The sequence below is a fragment of the Mobula birostris genome, chromosome 4 (assembly GCF_030028105.1).
Source record: "Mobula birostris isolate sMobBir1 chromosome 4, sMobBir1.hap1, whole genome shotgun sequence".
Taxonomy (NCBI): domain Eukaryota; kingdom Metazoa; phylum Chordata; class Chondrichthyes; order Myliobatiformes; family Myliobatidae; genus Mobula; species Mobula birostris.
Window position 1 is genome coordinate 2,619,300 of NC_092373.1, and position 17,889 is coordinate 2,637,188.

General features: G+C 44.4%; 1 protein-coding gene across 1 annotated transcript in view; it reads left to right on the forward strand.

The window, feature by feature from the left end:
- tp63 (tumor protein p63) overlaps positions 1-17,889 on the forward strand; it is a 164,851-nt gene that overhangs the window by 47,416 nt on the left and 99,546 nt on the right. The window contains exon 2 of the mRNA XM_072254860.1: positions 9,746-9,997. Coding sequence (XP_072110961.1) covers positions 9,746-9,997 — 252 coding nt within the window. The remainder of the gene's footprint in view (positions 1-9,745; positions 9,998-17,889) is intronic.

The window sequence follows — 17,889 nt, forward strand, 5'->3', positions numbered from 1 at the left end:
TTTTTAGTTACCTTCTGTTGCTCTTTAAAAGTTTCCCAATCCTCCGGATTCCCACTCATCTTTGCTATGTTATACTTCTCTTTTTTTTTTATACTGTCCTGTACTTCTCTTGTCAGCCACGGCCTCGCCTAACTCCCCTTAGGATCTTTCTTCCTGTTTGGAATGAACTGATCCTGCACCTTCTGCGTTATTCTCAGAAATACCTGCTATTGTTGTTCCACTGTCGTCCCTGCTAGGGTATTGTTCCATTGAACTTTGGCCAGCCCCTCCGTCATAGCTATGTAGTTCCCTTTATTCAACTGTAATACTGACACTTCCGATCTTCCCTTCTCCCTCTCAAATTGTAGATTAAAACTTATCATATTATGGTCACTCTGTCCTAATGGCTCTTTTACCTCGAGGTCCCTGATCAAATCCGGTTCATTGCACAACACTAAATCTAGAATTGCGTTCTCTCTGGTAGGCTCCAGTACAAGCTGTTCTAAGAATCCATCTCGGGGGGACTCCACAAACTCCCTTTCTTGGGGTCCAGTACCAACCTGATTCTTCCAGTCTACCTGCATGTTGAAATCCCCCATAACAACTGTAGCATTACCTTTGTGACATGCCAATTTTAACTCTTGATTCAACTTACACCCTACATCCAGACTACTGTTTGGGGGCCTATAGATAACTCCCATTAGGGTCTTTCTACCCTTAGAATTTCTCATTCTATCCATACTGACTCTACGTCTCCTGATTCTATGTCCCTCCTCGCAAGGGACTGAATATCATTCCTCACCAACAGAGCCACCCCACCCCCTCTGCCCATCAGTCTGTCCTTTTGATAGGACGTATATGCTTGAATATTCATTTCCCAGGCCTTGTCCACTTGAAGCCATGTCTCCGTTATTCCCACAACATCATACTTACCAATTTCCAACTGAGCCTCAAGCTCATCCACTTCATTTCTTATACTCCGTGCATTCATATATAATGCTTTTAATTCATTACTCCCCTTACCTCCCATATCAATTCCTATTTCACTTGGCCATACTGTACGATCCCTTCTTGAGCTTTCTGCTCCGTTGATTCTGTTGTCTTTCTTAACTTTTCTTATTCTCACTTTCCCTTTATCTCCCTCCTTATATTTCCAGTTCATCCCCTTCCCCCCACTACTTAGTTTAAACACACCCGTGTTGCAGAGGCAAACCTGCCTGCCAGAATGCTGGTCCCCCGCTTATTAAGGTGTAAGATTGTCCAAAAAGATGTGGCTGAAGAGTTATTAAGGTGCAACCCATCCCTTTTGTACAATTCATCCTTACCCCGAAACATACCCCAGTGGTCCAAGAATGTAAATCCTTGCTTCCTGCACCAGTTCCTCAGCCACACATTCAGATCCATTATCTCCCTCTTCCTGCCCTCTCCAACACGAGGAACTGGAAGCAAACTGGAGATAACCACCCTGGAAGTCCTGTTTTTCAGCCTTCTTCTGAGTTCCCTGAAGTCACTCTGTCGAACGTCTTTCCTCTTCTTCCCCACGTCATTTGTGCTGACGTGCACCACCACTTCCGGATGCTCACCCTCACCCTTGAGGATTCCCTGCAATCGGTCCGTGACATCCTGGATCCTGGCACCAGGGAGGCAACACACCATCCTTAAATCTCGCCTGTTGCCGCAGAAACCCCTTTCTGTACCTCCCACTATGGAGTCCCCTACTACCACGGCTCTGCATGAGGTTTTTTATTATTACATATTGCAATGTGCTGCTGCCTCAAAACAACAAATGTCACAGCATGTGCTGGTGATATTAAACCTGATTCTGATTCAGGTCAATGACGACACTGCAAGGTTTGGTGAAGCTCAGCCACGGGGAACGAGTCTGAGCTGTGGTTGCTTGCATTCAGACAGAAAATGCCAAGGGGAGGTGTAATTAATCTGTATTGGTTCTGAGGAGTGGGTAGGAGGGACCCTATTCCTTCAGTAGAGATATTGTTGTCTGGAGGGCATCAATTAATGGATGGTTTAGAGGGAATTAGTGGAAGGGTTAAAGAGCAGTCCAGTGAATTGTTTGCATCCAAAGATTGGTGAGGACAGAAATACACAGGATGTTCAAATGGTACTTCATGCATACTTGGAGCTCTTTAAGTATGTATCAAGTACCACTTGAATTTATGTTGTAATGATAACATAAATTATCTTATAATTTATGTTGCAGCTTTATAAAACTCTCTGGCTGCTTCTGGAGTATTGCATATAGTTCTGGTCACCCCATTATAGGAAGCTGTCGAGGCTTTGGAGAAGGCGCAGAGGAGGTTCATCAGGGTGCTGCCTAGATTAGAGGGCATGTGCTATAACGAGAGGTTGAACAAACTTGGATTGTTTTCTCTGGAGCAGCGAAGGCTGAGGGGAGATCTGACAGAGGTTTATAAGATTATGAGAGGCAAAGATAGAGTAGACAGATGGTATCTTTCTCCCAGGATTGAAATCTCTAATACTGGAAGGTATGCATTTAAGGTGAGGGGGGTAATTTCATAGGAGAAGTGATGGGCAAGTTTTTTACACAGAGAGGGGTGGGTGCCTGGAATGTGCTATCTGGAGTGTGGGTGGAGGCAGATACATTAGAGACTTTGAAGAGACTTTTAGGAAGGCTCATAAATGTGAGGAAAATGGAAGAATATGGACATTGCGTAGACAGAAGAGATTAGTTTAGTTAGCCATTTGATTGGGTCAGCACAATATTATGGGCCGAAGGGCCTGTTCTAGGTGACATTGTCCTCACCCTATGTACTGTCTGCTATAAATCTTTCCCTTCTTTCCTTTAACCTTGCTTTCATTATCTGACCCTGGGAAAAGTACTGAGTATCGACCCTAATGCCCTTCACGACATTCTATATCTCCATGGCGTCACCTCTTATCCTCCTCAGCACCAGAGACAAACAACCCAATACCATCTCCCAATACAACAGGAGATTAGTGTGCAAACTTAAAGCACACGGTATTGGGGGTAAGGTGTTGGTGTGGGTGGAGAGTTGGTTAGCAGACAGGAAGCAAAGAGTGGGAATAAACGGGACCTTTTCAGAATGGCAGGCGGTGACTAGTGGGGTACCACAAGGCTCAGTGCTGGGACCCCAGTTGTTTACAATATATATTAATGAATTGGATGAGGGAATTAAATGCAGCATCTCCAAGTTTGCGGATGACACGAAGCTGGGTGGCAGTGTTAGCTGTGAGGAGGATGCTAACAGGATGCAGGGTGACTTGGATAGGTTGGGTGAGTGGGCAAATTCATGGCAGATGCAATTTAATGTGGATAAATGTGAAGTTATCCACTTTGGTGGCAAAAATAGGAAAACAGATTATTATCTGAATGGTGGCCGATTAGGAAAAGGGGAGGTGCAACGAGACCTGGGTGTCATTATACACCAGTCATTGAAAGTGGGCATGCAGGTACAGCAGGCGGTGAAAAAGACGAATGGTATGCTGGCATTTATAGCGAGAGGATTTGAGTACAGGAGCAGGGAGGTACTACTGCAGTTGTACAAGGCCTTGGTGAGACCGCACCTGGAGTATTGTGTGCAGTTTTGGTCCCCTAATCTGAGGAAAGACATCCTTGCCATAGAGGGAGTACAGAGAAGGTTCACCAGATTGATTCCTGGGATGGCAGGACTTTCATATGAAGAAAGACTGGATGAACTGGGCTTGTACTCGTTGGAATTTAGAAGATTGAGGGGGGATCTGATTGAAACGTATAAGATCCTAAAGGGATTGGACAGGCGGATGCAGGAAGATTGTTCCCGATGTTGGGGAAGTCCAGAACGAGGGGTCACAGTTTGAGGATAGAGGGGAAGCCTTTTAGGACCGAGATTAGGAAAAACTTCTTCACACAGAGAGTGGTGAATCTGTGGAACTCTCTGCCACAGGAAACAGTTGAGGCCAGTTCATTGGCTATATTTAAAAGGGAGTTAGATATGGCCCTTGTGGCTACGGGGGTCAGGGGGTATGGAGGGAAGGCTGGGGCGGTGTTCTGAGTTGGATGATCAGCCATGATCATAATAAATGGCGGTGCAGGCTTGAAGGGCCGAATGGCCTACTCCTGCACCTATTTTCTATGTTTCTATCCAATCTCCCCTCTGTTTCAGGCCGATCCCAGTGAATACCTCTGCACGCTTTCCAATGATACCACATACTCCCTGTGGTGTGCTGATCAGAACTGTACACAGATCCAAATATTGTAATTTCATAGAATAGAATGGTACAGCACAGCACAAGCCCTTCGGCCCACATTGTTGTGCCGACCCTGAAAACCCTGCCTCCCATATAAGCCCCCACCTTAAATTTCTCCATATACCTGTCTAGTAGTCTCTTAAACTTCACTAGTGTATCTGCCTCCACCACTGACTCAGGCAGTGAATTCCACGCACCAACCACTCTCTGAGTAAAAAACTTTCCCTAATACTGTATCCCCCTTGAATTTTCCACCCCTTACCTTAAAGCCATGTCCTCTTGTATTGAGCAGTGGTGCCCTGGGGAAGAGGTGCTGGCTATCCACTCTATCTATTCCTCTTATTATCTTGTACACCTCTATCATGTCTCCTCTCATCCTCCTTCTCTCCAAAGAGTAAAGCCCTAGCTCCCTTAATCTCTGATCATAATGCATACTCTCTAAACCAGGCAGCATCCTGGTAAATCTCCTCTGTACCCTTTGCAATGCTTCCACATCCTTCCTATAGTGAGGCGACCAGAACTGGACAAGGGACACAGTACTCTATGTGTGGCCAGACCAGAGTTTTATAGAGCTGCATCATTACCTCATGACTCTTAAACTCTGTCCCTCGACTTATGAAGGCTAACACCCCATAAACTTTCTTAACTACCCTATCTACCTGTGAGGCAACTTTCAGGGATCTGTGGACATGTACCCCCAGTTCCCTCTGCTCCTTCATACTGCGAAGTATCCTGCCATTTGAATACATTTGGACAGTTGCATTTGGATATGGCACTCCCCCAGACAATGACCATAAGACATGGCAGCAGAATTAGGCCATTTGGCCCATTGAGGCCCCACCATTCCATTATGGCTGATTTACTGTCCCTCTCAACCCTTTTCCCCATAACCTTTGACACCCTGAATCAAGAACCTGTGACCCTCCACTTTAAATATGCCCCATTTGAGACAAGTCAGGGAAATGGTAATAGAGCATCACAGATCTGGGGAAGGGTACAAGAGTATCTCAAAGCAGTTGAACACACCTCGGATCTCAGTGCAATCCATCATGAAAAAGTATGAAAACATAGCTGTACTGCCTAGGCTAGGCTGCCTCTCTGACCTTAGGCACCAAACAATGACAATGGCAGTTGTACGAGAGGCTACTGTGACACCACCAGTCACTCAGAGTGACTGCAGAACTCTGTGGCTGTAACTGGCAATGAAGTTCATGGCTCCACAATCTCTAAGGCCTTGCACAAAAAGGGTATTTGTGGGAGAGTGGCGAGGAAAATATCCTGGCTAAAAAAAAAGCGCATATCCTTGTCCTTAAAGAATTTGCACAGCGTCACTTCAAAGAAAATGTAAAGATATGGTCGGATGAAACTAAAGTGGAATTTTTAGGCAGTACATGTGGCATAAATTTAATACAGCGTAACACCATCCCTGCTGTAGAGTATCATGGAGGTAGCATCATGCCGTTGGGGTGCTTTCCAGCAGCAGGGACTGGAAATGTGACCAGGATCGATGGGAAAGTTAGTGCTGCTCAACTCAGAGAGGTCGCGCTAGCCTCTGCCAGAAAGCTTAAACTGGGGAGGAAGCTTGTCGTTCAGTAGGGCAATGATCCAAAGCACACTGCCAGAGTGTGGATCATGGAGTGGCTTCAAATGAAGAAAGTTGATGTCCTTGAGTGGCCCAGTCAGAGTGCTGACTTAACCCGACTGAATATCTCTGGCAAGACCTCAAGGTTGCTGTCCAGCACTGCTCCCCAATTAACCTGGCACAGCTTGGGCAATTGTGCAAGGAGGAATGTACAGAACTTGTTCCATTGTGTTGTACACAAGCTAATAAAAAACTACTGGCTGTAATAGCTGCCAGAGGTGGTTAAATTAAGTACTAGGCAAAGGGGGATGAATACTTTCGAACTGCTGACATTTCAGTTTCTGAATATTCATGCTTTACAATTTTCTCTATTTGTGGGCCTCCACTGTGAAAAAATGAGCATGAGATTCACAAATAAAAATTCTCAATTAATTTGACCTGGTTGTAATACTCATTTACATGAACAAAAGGTTGGGGGGGGGGGTTGAATGATTTATAAAGGGACAAAACATATATTGATTGTATGTTATAAAGTGATGCAGGGCCCAGGAGTGTCTGTACGTAAGGTGACTGACAGGAAATGATAAAGTAGTGATGGTTGGGGGTATGGAGGGGTGGGTTAGTGGGTGGAGGTGTTGATCAGTCTCACTGTTTGGGGAAAGTAACTGTTTTTGAATCTGGTGGTCCTGGTGTGGATGCTACATAGCTTCCTCCCTGATGGGAGTGGGACAGACAGTCCATGAGCAGGGTGAGTGGGATCCTTCATGATGTTACCGCCCTTTTTTTGGCACCTTTTTGTAGAGTATATAACACTCTAGACCAAGACTGCCATTGCAGGGAAGCTTCCTGAGCTTTCTTATTGCTGGGCAGACCCAAAGTTAGGTGGGGCTCTGTCCAACTAGCCTGAAAAAGGCTGCATTGATCACTAAGGACCCCATCACCAGGACATGCCCTGTTCTTATTGCTACCATCAAGGAGAAGATACAGGAGCCTGAAGACACACACTCAACGTTTCAGGAAGAGCTTCTTCCCCTCTGCTATCAAATTTCTGAATAGACATTGAACCCATGAACATTAACTGAGTAATTTTTTCCTCTCTTCTTGCCCAACTTATTCAATTTTTTATATATGTACAATTATTGTAATTTATATATTTTTATGTACTGCTGCCACAAAACAACAAATTTCAGAACATACGTGGTGAAATTAAACCTGATTCTGATATCCAGTAAAAGGGAATGAAAAGAGCCTGTAACTGACAACATTGCTGATGTTCTGTGTCATTGCAGTACACAGTGGCTTTGTACCTGGATATTATGATATGTCTCCATTTCGAAATCAAATGCAGCAAAGGAGAAAGGTTGTCTGAGAAACTAGTCTTAGGTTTGTTCCTATATACACACAGGCGCGCACACACACCCACGGTGATTGATAAGTTCGTGGCCTAAGGTAGAAGGAGTCAATTTTAGAAAACCTAGCACATTTATTTTTCAACATAGTTTATTTGGGACACTGTGCCACTAAATTGGGTTAGTGAACTTGTGTGACCATTAGACTCAAATCTATTGACTACCACCATGCTTACAGCAATCAGTTTTTAAGTAGCATCCATTGTGTGGGTGTTCAAAATGCAGTGATAGTTGGCAAGAAATAAGTAGAAAAATAACTTGGAACTGTTTTGTTCTCTGTGGTTTCAAGCATTCAGTATTGGAGATGCTAGAAATGATCAGGAGTGAAGATGAAATAGTTTCACTACTTCAAATTATGAATTGCGAAGGTATCAACTGTCATCTCAAATGTTACAATGAAAGTGAAGATTTGGAGGATGCAATCATCAAAAACATTATGTGAAGGCAGTCCATTATCTGTACTAGATATCTGCTCTGATTTTATTCATTTACCGCTAATCGAAACAACACAGTGGATGAATTCCTCTGTTGATAACTATTAGGAACTAATACACCATTCTATGGTACTGTAGATGTATTGGTAGTGTTCCAATTTGTTCTGTATTTCATTTAAATACATAAACTGTTACCCAGTTAAACATAGTTTGTATTCTTTTTTATACCTTTTAATTATTTCATTGAGATACTGGTTAGTTGCACCAAAATGTACTGGGTCCTGATGTGTCTGCTGTGCATATATATGTTGGCATGTACAACCCAGAGATTCTTTCACAGTTAATACAAAGAAACTCAATAGAGTCAATGAAAGACCACACACAAAACGGGTAAATAACCAACGTGCAAAAGACAACAAACTGCAAATACAAAAAGAAAAAGAAACAAAATAATAATAAATAAATAAGCAACAAATATCGAGAACATGAGGTGAAGAGTCCTTGAAAGTGAGGTCATAGGTTATGGGAACAGTTCAGTGTTGGGGTGAATGAAGTTATCCCCTCTGGTTCAAGATCCTGATGATTGAGGGGTAATAAATGTTCCTGAACGTGGTGGTGTGGATCCTGAGACTCCTGTTCCTTCTTCCTGATGGCAGCAGCGAGAAGAGAGCATGTTCAAGGTGGTGGGGGTCCCTGATGATGGAGGATGCTTTCCTGCGACAGCTCTCCATATAGGTATACTCAATGGTGGGGAGGGCTTTACTCATGATGGACTGTGTAGTATCAGCTACTTTCATTCTGAAAAAAATCAAAACATTTTGACAGTTGTGAATTGCAGAATGGAATTTATCAGTGGAGCTATTTAACTCGCTTTTCTGTGCAGAGCAGGCAAAAATAATTTTTCATAGTACACCACTACAATGCGTAATGAAATCAATCTGAACTGTGAATACTTTAGGAACACACAAAAATGCTGGAGGAACTCAGCAGGTCGGGCAGCATCTATGGAGATGAATAAACAGTTGACGCTTCAGGCCGAGGCCTTTCATCAGGACTGAGAATGAAGAGGGAAGATGGGGGGAGGGGACCAAGAACAATCCTGTAGGTGATAGGTGAGACCAGGTGGGTGGGGAAGGGGGATGAAGTAAGAAGCTGGGAGGTGATCGGTGGAAAAGGCAAAGGGCCGGAGAAGAAAGAATCTGATAGGAGAGGAGAGTGGGCTCATTGTTCCAAAAGAGGAGGCCATGGACCGACATGTCAGAATGAGATTTGGGATTGGAAACAGTTTTAGAGAGAATTGTTGTGGATAACCTCAGGGATTATTCCCAGGCAGTGGAAATGAGAACATTGTTAATGCCATCACATACAAGTTGCCGGAGGGGCTCAGGACTGGAAAGGAAGGAGGCTGAAGATAGTGGGGGAGGGAAAGGAGTACAAGCTGGCAGGTACTAGGTCAAACCAGGTGAGGGGAAAAGACATGGGTGCGAAAGATTTTGAAATAACAAACTGTGAGTGGATAGGTGGAAAAGGTAAAGGGCTAAATTGCAGTTGAAGCTGATAGGAGAGGAGAGTGGACCATGGGAGAAAAGGAAGGAGGAGGGGAAGCAAAGGGAGGTGTTGGACAGCTGAGGAGGGGAGTCAGAATGGGGAATGGAAAAATGAGGACTAGGGAGAGGCATTACCAGAAGTTGGAGAAACTGATGTTAATACCATTAGGTTGGAGGCTATGCAGAGGGAATGTGAGGTTTTGCTCCTCCAGCTAAAGTTTGACTTCATCCAGGCAGTAGAGGAAACCATGGACCGACAGGTCAGCAAACAACAGGAATTCTGCAGGTGCTGGAAATTCAAGCAACACACATCAAAGTTGCTGGTGAACGCAGCAGGCCAGGCAGCATCTCTAGGAAGAGGTACAGTCGACGTTTCAGGCCGAGACCCTTCAGTTAGTCCTGACGAAGGGTCTCGGCCTGAAACGTCGACTGTACCTCTTCCTAGAGATGCTGCCTGGCCTGCTGCGTTCACCAGCAACTTTGATGTGTGTTGACCGACAGGTCAGAATGGGAATGTGTCTATCACTAACGCCATGTTTTCTTTCTTTCTCTCTCTGCCCCCTGTAGCCTCAGTTCACGAACTTGGGGCTCCTCAACAGTATGGAGCAGCAGATGCCGAATGGGTCATCCTCCACGAGCCCTTACAGCAATGAGCACCCCACCAGCGTGACGGCGCCTTCTCCGTATGCCCAGCCCAGCTCCACCTTCGAAGCTCTCTCCCCATCACCAGCCATCCCGTCCAATACTGACTATCCAGGCCCACATGGCTTTGATGTGTCATTCCAGCAGTCCAGCACAGCCAAGTCTGCCACATGGACGGTAGGTGACCTCAATGATGCATGCTGTCCGTTTGATTTTTGCAATGCCTGTGACCAATGTTTCATGATTCAAGAATGTTTACCGTCATTTCCGGTCCACAAGTGTAAAGGAGAACAAAATAATTGTTACTCCGGACCCAATGCAGCACAAAAAAGCAATACAATAATAATAATTAAAAACATAAATAATTGTGTTTATTGTAAATGGAGATGAGCAACTTCTTTAACCAGAGGGTGAGGAATCTCCGGATTTCATTGCTACAAATGATGGTGAAGGACACGTCATTGGGCATATTTAAAGTGGAGGGTCATAGGTTCTTGATTCAGGGTGTCAAAGGTTATGGGGAGAAGGCAGAAGAATAGGGTTGAGAGGGACAATAAATCAGCCATGATGGAATGGTGGGGCAGACTTAATAGGCCAAATGGCCTAATTCTGCTGCCATGACTTATGGTTATTGACTGTGGGAGTTGCCATATCCAAACACAACTGTTCAAAACACAATATTTAGAACTTTGTGTACAGTTCTGATCACCATATTGATGATGAAGGTAGAGCAGTAGATGTAGTCTATATGGATTTCAGCAAGGCATTTGACAAGGTACCCTATGCAAGGCTTATTGAGAAAGTAAGGAGGCATGGGATCCAAGGGGACATTGCTTTGTGGATCCAGAACTGGCTTGCCCACAGAAGGCAAAGAGTGGTTGTAGACAGGTCATATTCTGCATGGAGGTCGGTGACCAGTGGTGTGCCTCAGGGACCCCTACTCTTCGTGATATTTATAAATGACCTGGATAAGGAAGTGAAGGAATGGGTTAGTAAATATGCTGATGACACAAAGGTTGGGGGTGTTGTGGATAGTGTGGAAGGCTGTCAGAGGTTACGGTGGGACACTGATAGGATGCAAAACTGGAGTGAGAAGTGGCAGATGGAGTTCAACCCAGATAAGTGTCAGGTGGTTCATTTCTGTAAGTCAAATATAGCAGAATACAGTATTAATGGTAAGACTCTTGGCAGTGTGGAGGATCAGAGGAATCTTGGGGTCTGAGTCCATAGGACACTCAAAGCTGCTGCACAGGTTGACTCTGTGGTTAAGAAAGGATACAGTGCATTGGCCTTCATCAATCATGGGATTGAGTTTAGGAGCCGAGAGGTAATGTTGCAGCTATCTGGGCAGACTTTACTTGGAGTACTGTGCTCAGTTGTGGTCGCCTCGATACAGGAAGGATGTGGAAACCATAGAAAGGGTGCGAAGGATGTTGCCTGGAATGGGGAGCATGCCATATGTGATATAGGTTGAGTGAACTTGGGCTTTTCTCCTTGGAGCGATGGAGGATGAGAGATGACCTGATAGAGGTGTATAAGGTGATGAGAGGCATTGATTGTGTGGATAGTCAGAGGCTCTTTCCCAGGGTTGAAATGGCTAGCACGAGAGGGCATAGTTTTAAGGTGCTTGGAAATGGGTACAGAGGAGATGTCAGGGGTAAGTTTTTTTTACGCAGAGAGTGGTGAGTGCATGGAATAGGCTGCCAGCGATGGTGGTTAAGGCGGATACGACAGGGTCTTTTAAGAGACTCCTGGATAGGTACATGGAGCTTAGAAAAATAGAGGGCTATGGGTATCCCTAGGTAATTTCTACGGTAGGAACATATTTGGCACAGCATTGTGGGCCAAAGGGTTTGTATCGTGCTGTAGGTTTTCTATGTTTCTACCACACCACAGGAAGTATGTGGTATCGTTGGAAGAGTGCAGAGGTATTCACCAGGATTGGCCTGAAACAGAGGGAAGATTGGATGGTATTGGGTTGTTTGTCTCTGGTGCCAAGGAGGATAAGAGGTGACGTCATGGAGATATAGAATGTCATGAAGGGCATTAGGGTCGATACTCAGTACTTTTCCCAGTGTCAGATAGTGAAAACAAGGTTAAAGGAAAGAGGGAAAAGATTTGTAGCAGACAGAACATAAGGAGGGGCAATGTTCACCTAGAACAGGCCCTTCAGCCCATAATGTTGTGCTGACCCAATCAAATGGCTATTTATCTAATCCTTTCTGTCTACACAATGTCCGTATTGCTCAGGACCAAAAGCTGCAGAAGGTTGTAGATCTAGTCAGCTCCATCTTGGATACTAGCCAACAAAGTACCTAGGGCATCTTCCAGAAGCGGTGTCTCAGAAAGGCAGCATCCATTACTAAGGACCTCCAGCTCCCAGGACATGCCCTTTTCTCACTGTTACCATCAGGTAGGAGATACAGAAGCCTAAAGGCACACACTCAGTGATTCAGGAACAGCTTCTTCCCCTCTGCCATCCGATTCCTAAATGGACATTGAATCTTTGGACACTACCTCACTTTTTTTTAATATACAGTATTTCTGTTTTTCCACTTTTTTAATCTATTCAATATATGTAATTGATTTACTTGTTTATTAATTTTTTCTCTGCTAGATTATGTACTGTTGCTGCTAAGTTAACAAATTTCACATCACATGCTGGTGATTCGGATTTTGATATCCTTCCATTTTCCTCACATCAATGAGCCTATCTAAATGTCTCTTAAAAGTCTCTAATGTGTCTGCCTCTGCCACCACCCCAGGCACCCACCACTCTCTGTGTAAAAAATTTGCCCCTCAATTCTCCTTTAAAATTAGCCCCTCTCACCTTAAATGTCTGTCTTCTGGTATTAGACATTTCAACCCTTGCAAAAATATTTTGTCAGATCTTCTCTCAGCTTCCGCTGCTCCAGAGAAAACAACCCAAGTTTGTCCACCCTCTTGTTATAGCACATGCACTCTAATCCAGGCAAGTCCTCTTTTGCAACCTCTCCAGTGCCTCGACATCATTCCAATAATGAGGTGACCAGAACTGAACGCAATACTCCAGATGCAGCCTATTTAGAGCTTTATAAAGCTGCCACATAACTTCCTGACTTTTGAACTTATTAAGTCTGTAACATAATTTCTTGAATTTTGAAATCCGAAGGGTAGGTTTTGACACAGAGGGTGGTGGTTTTATAAAATAAGCTGGCAGTGGAGATAATGGAAATACTTAGATAGTTTTGATAGTGTTGAATCCTTATACTTTTGTGATCCACAGTTCTTCAAACATCAAGGATAAGCCATAAAGCTTATTGTTTACAATCATTTTATTAAGTATTACAAGGGCAGAAAATGAACAAGAAACTAGAGAAAAGAGAACAGAAAGAAGATAAAGGAAAAGCACTCATGGTTGTCTCATATTCAGACTGGAGATGACATAAATTGCAGTAATAACAATCAATGAAATGTCCATATTCAAATAGCATGACACCTGCTAGTGAAATCTACAAAGTTTCTTGAGAAACACAGAAGGAACTGTACAGTAATTACTAGAAAACCACTCAACAATTCCATGTATATATGTGATTATTGCATTTAGAGATCGAGCACAGTAGCAGGCCCTACCAGCCCAACGAGCCCACACTACCCAAGAATACCCGTGTGACCACTTAACCTACTCGTATGCCATGGCAACATCGCAGTTAGTGTGACACTATTGCAGCCTGGGGTGTTCCTGCAGGAAGTCTTTGTACACCCTCCTAATGGAATGTGTGTGTTTTCCCTGGGTGCTCCTGTTCCCTTCTGTAGTGTATTTAATATTTCTTTGTTGTTTATATAATTCATTATTCATATCAAGTCAAGTCAAGTAACTTTTTATTGTCATTTCGACCATAACTGCTGGTTTAGTACACAGTAAAGACAAGACAACGTTTTTCAGGACCATGGTGCTAAATGAAACAATACAAAAAGTATACTGAACTATGTAAAACAACACAAAACTACACTAGACTACAGACCTACCCAGGACTGCATAAAGTGCACAAAACAGTGCAGACATTACAATGCATAATAAACAAGGCAATAGGCACAGTAGAGGGCAGTAGGTTGGTGTCAGTCCAGGCTCTGAGTATTAAGGAGTCTGATGGCTTGGGGGAAGAAACTGTTACATAATCTGGTCATGAGAGCCCGAATGCTTCGGTGCCTTTTGCCAGATGGCAGGAGGGAGAAGAGTTTGTATGAGGGGGTGCGTGAGGTCCTTCATAATGCTGTTTGCTTTATGGATGCAGCGTGTGGTGTAAATGTCTGTAATGGTGGGAAGAGATACCCCGTTGATCTTCTCAGCTGACCTCACTATCCGTTGCAGGGTCTTGCAATCCGAGATGGTGCAATTCCCGAACCAGGCCATGATGCAGCTGCTCAGGATGCTCTCAATACAACCTCTGTAGAATGTGGTGAGGACAGTGGGGTGGGAGATGGACTTTTCTCAGCCTTTGCAGAGAGTAGAGACGCTGCTGTCTTTCTTTGTTATGGAACTGGTGTTGAGAGACCAGGTGAGATTCTCTGCCAGGCGAGCACCAAGAAATTTGGTGCTCTTAACGATCTCTATGGAGGAGTTGTCGAAGTTCAGCAGAGAGTGGTCGTTCCGTGTCCTCCTGAAGTCAATAACCATCTCTTTGTAAACGACATACGTCATTACGCCACTGCATCATAAGTAAAACTGAAGAGTACACATTTGTCTCGGTTTCCCTGTATTTTTAATTTGATCAGTTTTATGTTTTGGAGTTACAAAACATAACACGATTAACCACTAATATATTGAGTTGGAATTGATAGCTAAACAGGAAGGAGTGGTGTGTCTTTACTATTTCAGTAATATTGTAAATATATTGTTTGATCAGCATTCTTTGTTAGTTTAATTGTTTTCGAAATGGAGAGGAAATTAAAAAATCTGAGGTGCAAAGGGAGTTGGGTGTCTTCGTCAAGGTTAACTTGCAGGTTAAGTCGGTGTTAAAGACAGTTGAATGTTAGCATTCATTTCAAGAAGACTACAATATAAAAGCAAGGATATAACGCTTGCTTTAAAAGCCATTGGTGAGGCCTCATTGTGAGCAGTTTTGGGCCTATGGAGAGGGTTTAGAGGAGGTTCATGAGAATGATTCCAGGAATGAAGAGATATGAGGAGCGATATGAGGACCTGTACTCTCTGGAATTTAGAAGAATGACGGGAGATCTCATTGTAACCTATCAATTGTTGAAAGATATAGATAAAGTGAATTTGTAGACAATGGTTCCTATGGTGGGGGAGTCTAGGACCAGAGGGCACAGCCTCAAAGTGAAGGATAGTCAATTTAAATGGAGATAAGGAGGAATTCTTCAACCACAGAGTGGTGAACCTGTGGAATTCGTTGCCACAGGTGGTGTGGAGGCCAGTTCATTGGGTGTAATTAAGGCAGAGTTTAATAGATTCTTGATAAGTCAGGGCATGAAAGGTTACGGGAGAAGGCAGGAAAATGAGGTTGAGAGGAAAATGGATCAGCCGTGATGAAATGATGGAGTAGACTCAATGGGCCAAATGGCCCTTCTTCTGCTCTTATTCCTTACATAAAAATAACAATTCTACACCCTAATTCAATGGTAGGAAAGGAGCAGAGGGATGCTGGTCTAATGGAGACAGATGGGATTATGGTTGCTAAGGAAAGGCTTAGCCTAGGGTCAGACTAGATAGGCATCTCAGTTGCTATGGACAGATTAGGCCAAGGTTTAGAATACATAGGCATCACGGTTGCTATGGATGGTTTAGGCTGAGGGTTAGAGTACATAGATGCTGCTTGGCTGGCAGAGTTCCTCCAGCATTTTGTGTGTGTTGCTTGGATTTCCACCATTTGCAGATTTTCTCTTGCTTGTGAAGGGGATGGTTGCTTTTTTTTTCTCCAGGGAGTGAGAGGATCGGGTTTTGTTTCTAATTGTGATAACATCATCAGTCTTTCAAAGCAAGCAGCTCACTCCATGAGCAAAATGTGGGATTTCCCAGTGGCCAACCATTTTAATTCCTATCCCCATTCCAGTTCTGACATGTTGGTCAGTGGTCTCCACTCCTGCCGCAGTGAGAGCAACACTCTCATCTCCTACCAGATTACTTCTTCTCTAGCCTTTTACCTTTTCCACCTTTCACCTCCCCGCCCTTCTTGCAGCTTCACCTATCACCTTACAGCTTGTCCTCTTTCCCCTCCCCCCACATTCTCAATCTGGCATCTTCCCCATTCCTTTCCAGTCGTGATGAAGGGTCTCAGCAGAATTATTTGGCTCTTTATTGCCCTGGCATGCTGAGCTGAGCTGAGCTTCTGCAGCATTTTGTGTGTTGCTCTGGATTTCCTGTATCTGCAGAACCTCTTGTGTTTTCAGTAGTCATAGTCATACTTTATTGATCCCGGGGGAAATTGGTTTTCGTTACAGTTGCATAATAAATAGTAATAGAACCATAAATAGTTAAATAGTAATATGTAAATTATGCCAGTAAATTATGAAATAAGTCCAGGACCAGCCTATTGGCTCAGGGTGTCTGACCCTCCAAGGGAGGAGTTGTAAAGTTTGATGGCCACAGGCAGGAATGACTTCCTATGATGCTCTGTGCGTCATCTTGGAGGAATGAGTCTCTGGCTGAATGTACTCCTGTGCCCACCCAGTACATTATGTAGCGGATAGGAGACATTGACCAAGATGGCATGCAACTTGGACAGCATCCTCTTTTCAGACACCACCGTCAGAGAGTCCAGTTCCATCCCCACAACATCACTGGCCTTACGAATGAGTTTGTTGATTCTGTTGGTGTCTGCTACCCTCAGCCTGCTGCCCCAGCACACAACAGCAAACATGATAGCACTGGCCACCACAGACTCGTAGAACATCCTCAGCATCGTCCGGCAGATGTTAAAGGACTTCAGTCTCCTCAGGAAATAGAGATGGCTCTGACCCTTCTTGTAGACAGCCTTAGTGTTCTTTGACCAGTCCAGTTTATTGTCAATACGTATCCCCAGGTACTTGTAATCCTCCACCATGTCCACACTGACCCCCTGGATGGAAACAGGGGTCACCAGTACCTTAGCTCTCCTCAGGTCTACCACCAGCTCCTTAGTCTTTTTCACATTAAGCTGCAGATAATTCTGCTCACACCATGTGACAAAGTTTCCTACAGTAGCCCTGTACTCGACCTCATCTCCCTTGCTGATGCATCCAACTATGGCAGAGTCATCAGAAAACTTCTGAAGATGACAAGACTCTGTTCAGTAGTTGAAGTCCAAGGTGTAAATGGTGAAGAGAAAGGGAGACAAGACAGTCCCCTGTGGAGCCCCAGTGCTGCTGATCACTCTGTCGGACACGCAGTGTTGCAAGCACACGTACTGTGGTCTGCCAGTCAGGTAATCAAGAATCCATGACACCAGGGAAGCATCCACCTGCATCGCTGTCAGCTTCTCCCCCAGCAGAGCAGGGCGGATGGTGTTGAATGCACTGGAGAAGTCAAAAAATATGACCCTCACAGTGCTCACTGGCTTGTCCAGGTGGGCGTAGACACGGTTCAGCAGGTCAGACGATGGCATCCTCAACTCTTAGTCGGGGCTGGTAGGCGAACTGGAGGGGATCTAAGTGTGGCCTGACCATAGGCCGGAGCAGCTCCAGAACAAGTCTCTCCAGGGTCTTCATGATGTGGGAGGTCAATGCCACTGGTCTGTAGTCATTGAGGCCGCTGGGGTGTGGCGTCTTCGGCACAGGGACGAGACAGGACATCTTCCTGGGGAAACTGCTGGAGTCAGTTATCAAGGATGTGATAACAGCACATTCGGAAAGCGGTGAAATGATCGGACAAAGTCAGCATGGATTTGTGAAAGGAAAACCATGTCTGACGAATCTCATAGAATTTTTTGAGGATGTAACTAGTAGAGTGGATAGGGGAGAACCAGTGGATGTGGTATATTTGGATTTTCAGAAGGCTTTTGACAAGGTCCCACACAGGAGATTAGTGTGCAAACTTAAAGCACACGGTATTGGGGGTAAGGTATTGGTGTGGGTGGAGAGTTGGTTAGCAG